The 14,636-nt window shown below is 42.8% G+C and overlaps 1 protein-coding gene across 1 annotated transcript; it reads right to left on the bottom strand.

The window, feature by feature from the left end:
- Positions 1-975: 975 nt before the first annotated feature.
- noc3l (NOC3-like DNA replication regulator) lies at positions 976-14,587 on the bottom strand. The gene is made up of 20 exons (XM_064950830.1): positions 14,440-14,587; positions 13,745-13,949; positions 13,368-13,491; positions 12,523-12,686; positions 12,322-12,387; positions 12,077-12,207; positions 10,750-11,005; positions 9,775-9,950; positions 9,396-9,524; positions 9,162-9,293; positions 8,486-8,566; positions 8,261-8,361; positions 8,079-8,151; positions 7,931-7,994; positions 7,226-7,297; positions 6,324-6,505; positions 6,067-6,195; positions 5,882-5,979; positions 2,743-2,827; positions 976-2,617 (listed from the first exon to the last, which is right to left on the bottom strand). Exons 1-20 carry the CDS (start codon positions 14,446-14,448, stop codon positions 2,483-2,485), a joined length of 2,412 nt encoding a protein of 803 aa, XP_064806902.1. The 5' UTR covers positions 14,449-14,587; the 3' UTR covers positions 976-2,482.
- Between the last annotated feature and the right edge of the window lie 49 nt (positions 14,588-14,636).

The raw sequence follows: 14,636 nt of genomic DNA, 5'->3' as shown, positions 1-14,636 counted from the left end.
CGATCCTGAGCATCCCAAACATGATCAATGGGTGACATGTCTGGTGAGTATCCAGGCCATGGAAGAACTGGGACATTTACAGCTTCCAAGAATTATGTACAAATCCTTGCCACATGGAGCTGTGCATTATCATGCTGAAACATGAGGTGATGGCGGCTGATGAATGGCACAACAATCGGCCTCAGGATCTCTTCGCAGTATCTCTGTGCATTCAAATTGCCATCAATAAAATACAATTGTGTTTGTTGGCTGTAGCTTATGCCTAACCATACCATAAGCCAACTGCCACCATGGGGCACTGTTCACAATGTTGACATATTCAAACTGCTCGCCCACACGACACCATACATACCATTTGCACTGGGATTAATTCATGACGAGCACACTTCTCAAGCATCTATCGAAGATGAGCATTTTTTCCACTGAAGTCGGTTACAACACAACTGCAGTCAGGTCAAGACCCTGGTGAGGACGACAAGCACGCAGTTGAGCTTCTTGAGACGGTTTCTGACGGATTGTTTAGAAATCCTTCACTTCTGCAAACCCAGTTTCATCAGCTGTCCGGGTGGCTGGTCTCAGATGATCTCAGTTGAAGAAGCAGGATGTGTAGGTCCTGGGCTGGCGTGGTTACTCATGGTCTGCTGTTGTGAGGCCAGTTGGACACACTGCCAATTTCTCCAAAATGACATTGGAAGTGGCTCATGGTCGAGAAATTAACATTGAACTCACTGGTAACAGCTCTGGTAGACATTCTTGCAGTCAGCATGCCAATTGCACGCTCCCTCAACTTGAGACATCTGTGGCATTGTGTTGTGACAAAACTGCACATTTTACTGGCCTTTTATTGTCCCCAGCACAAGGTGCATCTGCATAATGATCATGCTGTACAATCATCTTCTTGATATACCACACCTGTTAGGTGGATGGATTATCTTGACAAAAGAGAAATTGTTCACGAACAAGGATGTAAACAAATTTGTGCGTATGGAACATTTCTGGGATCTTTTATTTCAGTTTATGAAACATGGAACCAACACTTAAGTTTTATATTTTTGTCACACACACCCCCATCAGAAAGTATTCATACCCCTGGACTTATTCCAAACGTTGTTAAAGCCTGAATTCAACAGATTTTAATACCCCATAATATCAAGCAAAACCTTTTTTTATTGAAAATGAAATAGATATCTAACTTAAGTATTCACACCCCTGATTCAACACGATAGAATTATATTTGGCAACAATTAAAACTAAGCCTCAGAGCTTTCCACACCTGGTACAAAATACCTTTTCAATTCTTCCAAGGTCTGTCAAATTGATCATCGCTAGACAGCCATTTTAAATCTATGGCAAGATTTGAAGTCAAAACTGTAACTAGGCCACTCGGGAGCATTAAAAGTAATCTTGGTAAGCAACTCCAGTGTATATTTGACTTTGTTTGAGGTTATTGTACTGCTGAAAAGTTTTAGTTAAAGCAGACAACCAGTTTTAAGATTATTTTTATCCTAAAAATAAAACTCCCTTGTCAATGACGAGCATACATGTTGCAGCCACCACGTTCGAAAATATGAGTGGTACTCAGTGAAGTGTTGTTGGATTTGCCCCTAACATAACACTTTATTCAGTACAAGTGTAATTCTTTGCAGTTGTACTTTAGTTTATTGCACACAGGATGAAAGTTTTGGAATAATTTTTATCCTGTATAAACTTCCTTTTCACTCGTTTGGGTTTGTATAACTAAAATGTTGTCGACACATCCAGTTCTCCTTTCACAGCCATTAAACTGTTTTAAAGTCACCATTGGCCTCATGGTGAAATCCCTGAGCGGTTTCCTTCCTCTCCGGCAACTGAGTCAGGAATGACGCCTATATCTTTGTAGTGACTGTGTATTGATACACCATCCAGAGTAAATAACTTCATACTCAAAGGGATAGTGAATGTCAGCTTTTTAAAAATGTATTCTTACCCATCTACCAATTCGTGCCCTTCTTTGCAAGGCATTGGAGAACCTCCTTGGTCTGAAATTCACTGCTAAACTGAGGGACCTTACAGATAATTGTGAGGTTGTCATTAAAAAATAAATTATATAGTGAGTCCATGCAACTTATGTGAGTTATGCACATTTTTACTCCTGAAAATAATTAGGCTTGCCATAACAAAGGGGTTGAATACTTGATTTAAGCTTCTATACATTTCTAAAAACACAATTCCAATTTGACATTATGGGGGTATTGTGTGTAGGCCAGTGAATCTCAATTTAATCCATTATGTGGAAAAAGTCAAGGGGTGTGACTACTTTCTGAAGGCCCCGTAGCTCAGGGATATGAGTAATCAATGAGGCGGGTGGTTTAACTTAACACAACTGTATCCATTTTAGTCAAAAAGCAATGTCGCCAGCATACGGTTGTTATTTTACAGTCCATTTAGAACTAAAATACAGGGCACAAAGGAAAGGGGGTGTTTTCCGGTGGGGTCTGAAGTATTATGTGCTGTTGGTCTGGGGCAGAACAGCAGAGAAATCCAGCGACATAGGATCCTCTTCCTCCGCTGAGAGAACACGATCAATCTGCTGCTTTAATTTATCATCCAGCAGGGCAAGGCCTATCGTGAAATAATCCTGCAACAAAATACAAAGTGTTTAGAGACAAGATTAGCACAAAGACAATTCAGTCAAGTGGGCCTAATAACATTCTGGAATATAGATAGATAGATATAGACAGAGAGGGAAGTGTACTACTGTACCTTCTTCTTTGTGGAAGGTGCTACCACTGGAGGATTGAAGGTCATGTCTTTAGCTCTGTAGTCCTCAAACAGCTCCACTGGGTGCCTGAGAGGGGTTAAAGGTCTTTTACACCCAACAGAGGCTAGCGCTTTTACATACTGCACATGCACACATCTTTGGTTAATATCGCACGCACCGTAGAGAATGTCTTCAGGGTTCAAACACATTTTGACAGATGGAATTTCATTACCTTTAACCAAATTTCCAAGACAACAATTGGCGGCGTCTATGTATGTATAAAACAGTAAGCACAACACTGGGAGGCTGCGCTCTGATCCCATGTACCATCTCCTGTCGTTGTGCAAGGCACTTACACACACACACCCCCCAAAGTACAATACCTGTTAGGGAACTATAGAAGTGTATTAATTCAACCATTAAAAAAACAAAAACGAGCACACGACTTAAAAGCCAAACATGCACGAGTAGAATCAGAGGACAACACACAGTCTGGGACTTATTCCCATTGTGGTCCTCTACTGGGGATGCAGGATTTGATCAAGCCCTGCTCAGACACAGAGGTCCGGTTGAGCAGATCATTTATAAAACGTGGTTTTGTTGGCGGGGGACTGGAATAAAAGCCTGCATACCCATTGGCTCTACTGGAGGATGGTTGACCACCCTTGATGTATAAAATTACAACCAAACATGTTATGCCTTTTGAAATAATTTGCTCATTCAATATATCAAAGATCAAATGGCTATGGTAGGCTACAAATCGTTTTATTCAGCTGAAGCAAGCTCACAAATGTTCTTCAGGAAATGTACCTTTTCTAGTGTAGTCATATTTAGCTATCTTAGAAGTGTTTACTTTGAAGGGTGACTAGTATCTTGAGTTGCCATGTCCAATCAACAAAACAAGTTGAAGCCACATAATCTGAAAGAAAGGCTACACCTAATATTTTTTCCTAAAATTACTGTTCGATTCACAGCGATTGAACCAAACCCCAACTAATACAATGCTCAAATGCGGGACAGTGTAGCCTACATAAATAAAAACTCAAATCTCCCTCATGGTGTAGATTTTTTTTAGGCGTGTGAACGCAAATAAAAATGACATTCCTCAAACTTTGTACCGACAGATGTCTTGAATGTTATAGAATTGGCTAGTGCATACAATTCATCCTCCAATTGCAACGTCTGCCTATGCCCACACATATTGACTCAAGAAAAAAAAATGTATACCCTCAAACACCAAGTTAGACACACCTAATTTCAAAATAAGCCTTCATTGAATGAGATTTCACTTTTTACTGGTGAAACGTTCCAGCTCAAAGTTGAGCTGAAACAATAAAATGTTATTGGTTGACATGACATTGGCCTATGTCTTGTCTTGCGCTGCGCAGAATATCAGATCTCAACAATGATTGGAGAAGTGTGAATAACCACCAGTACCACACCCGTTATGATACGTATTTTCATTAGTGCAACATGACTGCAAGAGACCGGTTGGAAGGTCTACCTGCAAAAGGGACAAATCAACCTTTTTTTCTAAATTAGAATTTGTTGATCAAACACGAGTGAGATGAGGGCAGTGGGAAGGTAGACACCTAAAATGGCAGGTAATTCAAGAAAGGCCAGTACATTGCAATACATTGACAAAATAATACATATCGGAGCAGTCAGCATTGTACATCAAGACGCTAAACTTCAACACGTTTCGACTACTCAAGTCTTCCTCAGGCAGCTTTGTGGACGGAAGAGGACGTGTCTCTAGAAATAGAGGTGGGGACAGGGAAATACCTTTTGTGTAGTTATGGACACCACTTCAAATTAGTGAATTTGGCCATTTCAGCCACACCCGTTACTGACTTGTATAAAATTGAGCACACAGCCATGCAATCTCAATAGACAAACATTGACAGTAGAATGGCCTTAAGAGCTCAGTGAGTTTCAACGTGGCACCGCCATAGGCTGCCACCTTTCCAACAAGTCTGTTTGTCAAATTTCTGCCCTCCGAGAGCTTCTCCGGTCAACTGCAAGTGCTGTTATTGTGAAGTGGAAACGTCTAGGAGCATCAATGGCTCAGCCGCGAAGTGGTAGGCCACACAAGCTCACAGAACGGGACCGCCGAGTACTGAATCGTGTAAAACATGTCTGGCCTCGGTTGCAACGCTCAGTACCTAGATCCAAACTGCCTTTGGAAGCAAGGTCAGCACAATAACTGTTCGTCGAGAGCTTCAGGAAATGGGGTTCCATGGCTGAGAAGCCGCACACAAGTCTAAGATCACCATGCGCAATGCCAAGCATTGGCTGGAGTGGTGTAAAGCTCGCCACCATTGGACTCTGGAGCAGTGGAAACGCGTTCTCTGGATTGATCAATCACTCTTCACCATCTGGCAGTCCAAAGTTTGAATCTGGGTTTGGCAGATGCCAGGAGAACGCTACCTGCCCAAATGCATAGTGCCAATTGTAAAGTTTGGTGGAGGAGGAATAATGGTCTGGGGCTGGTTTTCATGGTTCAGGCTCGGCCCCTTAGTTCCAGTGAAGGGAAATGTTAATGCGGAGGAGTATTCCTATCTGTAACTAAGCCCTTTTGTGGGTCGGCTCCCAAGTGGGTCTAATTTATTTATTTAAATAACTTGTTGCGTTTTATTTTTTGGTTCAGTATAAAAAACAAATCTACAACATCACGTCAGTGTATAGAGGCAAGAAACGTGGGACATGATTGTTTGGTTGCAGGATGCGGGACTCTCTGGCACAATTTGGGACGTGTCACCCTAGGCCTTCTGCTGTAATGTCCGGCTGTCGCTCTCTTCCCTTGAGCAACGGCCAACTAGCCTTGCACACATGCAACTGATGCGCGAGAACACAGGCACGCTAAAGTGTCCTTCCCATCCTGGCTGATATGTAGATTTTTTTATTTGATTGATAAAAAGAAAAATGGTGCCTAAATAAATTACATGAATAGAAATTATAATTACATTTCCAAAACTTTGTCTGGCCTGGATTTCTTTGGACTTTTCTAGGATATTCATGACCATACAAACCTTGGGATTGTATGAGTATTTGTAAAAGAACTGGAGGAGCAGCAACTGGCTTTTCATAGAGGATAAATGAAATGTGAGATTTGAAGTTTGGGGATCCTCTTGTTCTTACCTTCTAGCAAGTTGAACAATTAGCGCTCCAGATCCTTCACTGGGAGCCCCTGCACAGAGGTGAGTGGCAAACCTCCTGACCACTGGGTGGTAATGTCTCTGCAACACAACAACAGCAACGCCATCAGCTATACCTGTGTGTGTGTGTGTGTTTTATTTTTGTGTGTGTGCTTTTTGCGTGTTTACCTTGAGTGTGTGTAGCTCCCACAGGGCAGTGTTCTGAGGGTTGCAGTACTCTGGCTCATCCAGCTCAGGAAGGAACACCCCACTACCCTGAGCCTCATTGTCCAGGAGGATGTCACACTTGGGGAAGGTCTGCGGAGAGAGGGGGAGCACAGTCTTATTAATCACACACACACACACGGTCACACTCTTCATGGACTCACACACACACACACAATCTCTCCATAATACACACAGATGCACACACGATAAACACTTACATGCATCAACGTCCTGTTGGATGCCAGGATTCCCACGGTAGCGTTGGGCAGTGTGTGCAGACTGAGCGTGCTCAGTCTCTTGACGAAGGCCAGGGCACGCTGCAGGGTCACCTGTTTCCTGCGCTTGGTCAGCATCACGTCGAGACAACGCAGCACGATGCTGATGTCATCATTAGATGCACCTGGGAAGGGCATCCACATTATTTAAAGGCCCAGTGCAGTCACAAACTAGATTTTCCGGTGTTTTATATACATTTCCACACTGAGGTTGGAATAATACTGTGAAAATGATACTGCCCTTTCAGTGTAAGAGATTTTTAAAATACACCCTGGGGGGTGTGGAGTTTTGGCTTTCCATGGTGACATCACCATGCTGGAAATGAATTAACAGACCAATAAGAAAAAGTTCCACAGCTCTCTGCCAATAACTGCACATTTTCCCCACTCGGACCACTCCCAGACAGTCGTAGCAAAATTCTTATTTGAGAAATCGCTCCTTGCTAAGAAGTTATTTCTGTTTCTTTTTGACCATTTTAATTCACAGTAAGATATTTAATAGATGGCAGGGTAGCCTAGTGGTTAGAGCGTTGCACTAGTAACTGGAAGGTTGCAAGTTCAAACCCCCGAGCTGACAAGGTACAGATCTGTCGTTCTGCCCCTGAACAGGCAGTTAACCCACTGTTCCTAGGCAGTCATTGAAAATAAGAATTTGTTCTTAACTGACTTGCCTAGTTAAATAAAGGTAAAATAAATAAAAAATTTGAGATACAGAACAGCTGCATTGGACCTTTTAACACTTATGAACAGTCACTCCAAGTACAGGTGGACCTTCAGAGCACAACGGATCTAGTGTCAACGAGCCAGACATGGGTTTAAATAAGCTCTTGGGTGGTTTGACTTACCAGCATTGAGTTTGAGCAGCGTCTTGTACAGGTGGCTGTAGAACTTCAGTGGGTCAATATTGAGGACATCACCTATCCGCAAAAGAGGGAAATTAATTAAAAGCAACAGTATACTACGTCAACGTTCGTGATCCGGAACTGAGATAAATTACTGCGAAACAACACATTTAAGTTCTACGTGGTCTGTCTCCTAAAACAGCATTTTTTAGTGTCTGACATCACGCACCATATTGCCGCAGCATTGCATTAGTGGAAACCAAGACTGTTCTCACGGCAGGCGTGGTTGTAGCTGGACATATGAGTCGCATCTGAGATCATTTTAACTAACCCCAAATATTTTCCTAACCTGCCACGTTAATTCTCCTATTGACACTCCCGGAGATTGGCGCTAAGATGGATACAAACGTTTGAACAATTCAAAAAAATCCTGTGACACCCGAACGTCACGTGACCCTAATACGATGTAAGCATACTGTGTCTAGAACACATAATCAGCCATTTATGTCGCCATGATGAAGTATATACATTCGCTGTATATACATATCGCTGATGGGTTAAATTTTTCAAAACCAAGTGAAATCTCAAAAATAGTGTCCTGACATATACATCCAAAACATGGATTTGGTTCAAAAAAGTGAACCTATCCTTTAAGCACATACAGTATGTAATATACACAGTATTCAATGAGGTTAGACCATCACCGACCTTGACCAGAGAGAATGTTGAAAGCTGTCTGAATGCAGTGAAGGCTTTCCCGATAGGTCAGATCCTACAAAGAAAAAAGGCCATTAGCCAATGATACACAATGATGTGAATAGTATTTTGATAGGATTGGTTGAATATGTATACTCACTCCTGATTGGATAAGATGTTGAAGAACGTTCAACAAGTCATCAAAGAACTCCAGGTTGATCAGATGGGCAAACCTTAGGAGAAAAATATTTTGTCATAAATGAAAGCCTCCATATTTCATAAACAAATATTTCACATTTGTTAGGAAGTGACTCATGTCTCTGGGAACAGGTAGTCTCTTACTTTGCTAGACCTTCTAAAACGGAGGGAAGCAGGATAGACTTCTGAGCTTTCTTCAGTATTCTGAAGTATATCAAGAACACTATGTTCAAGGTCTCTGTGTGCTAGGAGAGAGAGAACAATTGGAATGACGGTTAGACCTTTTGTCGTGAGAAGTGCGAAAGTGTTTTCACAAAAACAAATTGAGTCGTTTCAGGCCTGTTGTAACTTTGGGGAATAAACACTCACCAGTTTGAGCTTCTTGTCTTTGCTCTCTGATGCCTCAGCCTCTAGCAGCTCTTTCTCTAGTTTCTCTTCAGCCTTCTTCCACTGTAAGGATTACAGGACACATCCATTACACTCTTCTCACAGACATATAAAAAAAATGTACACTCACAGATTGTACACAGGCAGACAACATAAGCAAGGCAAACTGCAGTCAGCTTGTGCAATACGTTAGGAAATAAAGAAGATTGTGTTCATTTCACCTGCCACAATATTACGATGCTTACGGTAGTCGCCAGTCACGTGGTGTTGTTTTTTTTACAAGCACACAACAATGAGTCACTCACTATCGTGCAGCATGCACCAGGTGTTTTAATTACTGTATGGATTTCACAACTAAATGTTTGCCAGCTAGATCTCTTATAACCATTACGTTAATTGTCTGAAAACAGTGCCCCTTGTGTTCAGTGCCGGTATTACCAACTATCCCGGTATGGCACAAGGTATGACAATCTGGATACCGCCCAAGCCTAGTACAAAACCAAAGATATTGATCGTTTTAAGTCAGCAATTTTGTGCAATTGATGACCAATCTGAGCGAAAAACACTTTAACCAGGTGCTGTAGACTAGAGTGCCCATAGGGCTGTGCAGCAGGCTGAACGTTTGACGTCCCTACACACAGGTGCGTGGGCTACCGACCTTCCTTTGCATCCTGGACAGATTCTTCTTTTTGTCTTTATAGTTCATGAACTTCTTTTTGGGAGCTGTGTCATCTGTATCTTTCTTCACCTCCACCTCCTTTATCCTCAGGCAGAGGAGAACCTTGAGTAGCTGTGGGGGTGAAGAAGTGGGAACATTTTAGTTGTATTTCTTTAAGAGCCATGTCATAAAAATAAAATATATAAAAAAACTTGAATAGTAGGTGAATAGTACCTCTGGTCTGACGTCATAGTTTCTGCTTTTAACCAGTCCGGAGATAACTTTGACTGTCCCAAGTGAGGCATGGCCCTGTTTGTCCTGCTTCAGTAGTTTCTTGACTGCTTCACAGCACATGTCAGACACCTGGACAGACAACATAACGTCAACTCAGTTAACAGTCAGACGAGAGACAAACACGACCCTTCATATATCTAAGATAAAACCGCGGCTTTCGATTGATAGCCAAATGAATCTTAATTAAGAGAAACCCGCCTCTACAGAGCCCACTCCCATTGTAAAGTCTATAGCTACAAAGTCTAAAGCTAATATTGTAGTGAACACCACGTGACAAGATGTAGAACTACGGGCTTGATACGGGGCCTCCCAGACTCACCCTCTTGACAGGGTCGTTCATCAGGGGCACCACCGTGACGATGATGTTGTTGTGGAAGTTGAAGTGTGGCAGGGCCACCAGCAGCTCACAGATACAGCGGATGGCCACTTCAGCCAGGCCCCTATAAGACTGCAGTGACACCGCCTCGCTCCTCTTTCTCTTCTTCTGCTTCCAGTCTACGGGGCAGGGGGCGCACACAGCAAATAGTTACAACCAACAGCAGCCACTCATTAATATCAACTAGTCACAACAAGTCATCAATGTCAACCAGTCATAACGAATAGACAAATTGTCTGACACCACGAAAATGATGTGCGTGCATTGATGTGGCCCGAAAGGTGAGCGTTGTGATTCTGAACGGTCAGATAGCTCGCAGCAATGGCAAGAAGCTGCCGTGTGGGGAATTGTAGGTGGCTCATTTCATCTCGTTATTGATATCCTGTCTTGTTTTGAGGTGTTTTCACTGATGTCATGTCTATGCTAATATGGCTCAAATTCGCCAACTAACCAAGAACTGTAACAGTGTATTTGAGCGACAAGTGCTCATGGTGTAACTGTATATATAGTTCACATGACAGTCTAAGCCAACCCTGTCCGTTTTGCCACGTTTTTAAACAGCCAACCCGCCTATATGAATTAGTCACAAGGCATCAACATCAGCCAGTCCCAGCAAACATCAGCCAGTCCCAGCAAACATCAGCCAGTCCCAGCAAACATCAGCCAGTCCCAGCAAACATCAGCCAGTCCCAGCAAACATCAGCCAGTCCCAGCAAACATCAGCCAGTCCCAGCAAACATCAGCCAGTCCCAGCAAACATCAGCCACTTCCCAGCAAACATCAGCCACTTCCCAGCAAACATCAGCCACTTCCCAGCAAACATCAGCCACTTCCCAGCAAACATCAGCCAGTCCCAGCAAACATCAGCCAGTCAAAACAAGTCATCAATATCAACAAATAGAGATAGAAGTGGACTACCTTTGACCGTTTGCTCCAGGTTCTCCAGGTAGAACTTGTACTGGCTCACCAAGCCCTCCTCAAACTCCCTCAGTTGCTGGGTCTCTTTCTTCACCTTTGAGGCTTTCTCGGTCTCCGTCAGGGGTCTGATTCTGTAGGAGGGGACGATGTCCTTGAAGACCTCCATCAGAGAGACCATGACCAGCTTTCTGACCGTCACGGCCACATAGGGGTCGGTCTCCATCAGCATGGCTCGCAGCTCTTTCAGCTTCTTGATCTGAACAAAGATGGAAAGTTCAGACATTGGCTTTACACAGAAAACATCAATACCAAGAACAGTGAAACAAAACATTTCCTAAGTCTGCTTCTCTCTGCTATGTGATTATTGGTCTATGTGACATAAAATAATAATATTTTGCCATGGGGACTAGGAAGCAAGAGTAGCCCGAGGAGTCTAATGCACAGTTCACACGCCAAACTTATGGCGAGACCAACTGAATAGAAATAAAGAGCGGGATGGCACGGTCAAGAGCTTTTCCTGACGTACCAATTGGTGTCATACAACAGCTTTCAACACCGCAGACTTCCTTGTGGTATCGGGTCAAATTCAGACATAACAGCAACCTCTGTGTTATTAAAGAAAGCACAACGTTTATTGTACTAAAAAGGCAAAGAAAGACGACTCGCACACCTGTGCAGCGCGGAAGTTAATGTTTGCAACCATGAATATGATCAGTTTAATGTGTATCGGTTAACGTAATCTGTCTCCAGATTTCATAACTCCCTTTTACTAAGGAAGCCCAAAGTCTCCTCATCCCTAAAATAAACCACGATAGATAAGTTAGCATAGCGATATTATGTGCAACGCAGACGTTCCATTTTCTCCTGAGATTGCAAAACTCTTTATATGTTGATGTAGTGCCCATCGGTTTGAACGTGTTGAAGTTGTGTTTTACTGTCAGTTGCTGGTTTCAAAAAGCACCAAAAACTACACTAACCATGATCCTTTTAGTGTTTCTGCCATCACAGAAACAGACCCTGGGTCTGTTCTAACATCTCCACCTGCGAATTCGAGGTCATCATTGTGCTTCCGATGTGGGTGTGGTAGCGAAGCAACCTTTATTTACATGCAATTAACATATATGCATCACCATTTCTTCCGACAGTGGAAAAACTGCTCTGGCGCGAAGCATGAAACTTCACATGCACTGTACTGAACTGTCGTCAGAGGTCCGACAAGGCACACCGCGTGGTTTCAGACGGCACTATTCCCGCTCTTCCAAAGAGAAAGTGATGTATTTTTTGGGGTTCGGTGTGGAGATGCAGGGTTGTTCGAACCAGGGCTTACATTGGTGGTGGGATCTGAGAGGATGTCTGATCCCAGACTAGCGATTCGTAGTTTCCTGTTGGTCAGCTTCTGTGTGCGGAGCTTCAGCTGCTCCTGGGGGGTTAGGGCCGGCCCGGGCATAGCCTCATCCTCTGTGGAAACATACCAGCTACATCAGAGAGAAGCACCTCATCTACTGATCAGGACTGGGCTACCAATAGTTGGATGACTGACTCAAGTCAAAAAGGGGTTCATGGTGCTGGTACCGTTTTCAAATTGCTCCAAGCCAGTCGGGGCATCTCCTTCCTCCTCCTCAGCCTTTTTTTCTACAACTAAAAACAAGACAAAGCAATCCAACGCAATTGTATCAATAGAGCTGTAAATTCTAAAACCTTTAAACAATATGACTTAGAAATGTAAACTTACAGGTGAAGATGTTCAGGGGTAACACATAATAATCATCCTACCAGGTTTCTCCATGCTCTGAGGGATGAGGCCTCTAATCTTGTCTTTGATTGGCAGGAGGTGAATGACCTCTTTTTCCTCTGTTATCTGCATCTTTCTGGGCATCTTCTCATAACTCTCTGGCCCCTGCTGCTCCCCCTTGCGCTTTTTGGCATGCACTGGACCACTGCAGGTATTCAAGTAAGGTTAAGTGAGGAGAGAAGTTAGACATAGCTATACATTTCAACATGTGTATTATGATCTACTTGTGATGGGATGGTACATGAGATTGACAGAAAGATGGTACATAATAGTGATGAGGGGGGGATACAGTTACATATCAGATATCATTTGAGACAATATTTGCACTAGATGGCTGTACCCGCACCAAAATGGCAGTAGTTTTCCTTCATAGCTTGTTCTCCATCTTATTTTTAAGTAGGGCGCCAATTTGTTTTCTGCACTTTTATTTCCATGACTGATAAACTCGTTTTCTCATGAATCTCTCTTGTCCCTCTGCAGCAGACATATGGTGAGCAATCTCTTTGGAACATACTATCGTAATAAAATAACAATATCGAATCGCAAAACATATTGTATCGGCATCTAAGTATCGTGATATTTTTCACATTTCTGACAGTATGAAGCTTGGTGGGAGAAAGGGGACTCACTCAAGTAGCAGAGTAAAACTATAAACGCGGATGTTACACATGGTGGACTGGCGGATTACATTTAACAAACCAAACATTGAAATACCATTACAGAAGGCAAGTTCAACCCCAAACCGGTCCGTCAATCAATACCGAAATATTAAGATACGTAAATACTGCCCAGCCCTACAAAAATACTGTATGGACTGTGCAATTACCTTGACGACAGGTCTCTGGTGAGGAAGGAGGCTTTCTGAGCCATTGCCTTGATCTGCTCCAGGTCATCTTCATCCATCATGTCCATTGGCAGGGACTCCACAAACTCCTCCTCCTCTTCATCCTCTGTAACAGAAACCAAACAGGGACATGTAATTAACGCCACCAAACAGGACTCAAAAAAAACAATAGACGATAATAACTTTATATAGGTTACGTAATTATTTTGATGCCATAGTGTGGAACAGTGCACGAATTGGAAACCAAACTATACTGATTACTGATTACAGTACAGGCATCATTCAGCTTGAGTGCTAGATGTCAGGGCCTAGATGTTAAGCTATACTACTGTATGGGTGGGTCGTCATGCTGCACACACCTGGCCTCTTCTTGTAGCGCTCCAGGGGGAGGGGGGTCTTCAAGACAGCATCTTTGATAGCTGCCCGGAGCTTCTTCTGCTCCTTGCGGTGTTTCTTGTCGGTGCTCTCTTTCTTGAACTGACGATTCTTTAGCTTGTTGTCAAGCTTCACATTGCTTGTCTTTAGTAGCCTGCGAAAGCTCGGCTTCCTCTTCTTACTCCTTGGCTGTTGGTGAGAAAAGGTCGTCAGTGGTTTGTATTCATAAGGACAACCTGGGTGATGATTTGGGGTTGAATAGTTACTAGCTAGTACAGCTAGACTTGACTGACTATGGTATGAAATGAATGCATGTCAAGCAATGTGAATTATTATATAAGCAAACAACACATGGCAGGTAGGTATAGCTTGGGTTCCTCTCTGGTGAAAATCACTGTCAAACCTGCAAGCAGTGCAGACATAACTAGTTAGCTAATAGTTCGTGTAACGTTATTTCTATGTAGTTGAAGCAATGGTGACAGGCTGTTTACAATAGCTCAATTTCTCGAAAATATGTGGATAAGTGTCCGCTAAAATAATGGTGAGTAACATTAGTTGGAAAAACTGTTCAGCGTAAATTACAGCCATTCTGCTGACAAAATGAGTAAGTACATAGCTCGACATTAGCTAGCTAGCAGCGTTACTATCTAGCTAGCTAGCTATAACACGATGTACTTACCGGAGCCATCGTAAAATACTTATTTTAAAGATGGAGCGCTTGTTTAAGTTGATATCAAATACGTTGTCTGAAGTGTATTACAATAATAGTTAGCTATCAACTGTAAAATGTTCCCACACGTGTGTTTCTTTCCTTTTCCGGAAGTATTTTTTTCTTTCAAAGTAAAGATCATGGAAGTGCGTTCTCTTCACGGATGA

The sequence above is a fragment of the Oncorhynchus masou genome, chromosome 31 (genome assembly GCF_036934945.1).
Source record: "Oncorhynchus masou masou isolate Uvic2021 chromosome 31, UVic_Omas_1.1, whole genome shotgun sequence".
NCBI classification, from domain to species: domain Eukaryota; kingdom Metazoa; phylum Chordata; class Actinopteri; order Salmoniformes; family Salmonidae; genus Oncorhynchus; species Oncorhynchus masou.
Note: the sequence above shows the minus strand (reverse complement) of the source record. Positions and strands in the feature narration are given on the sequence as shown.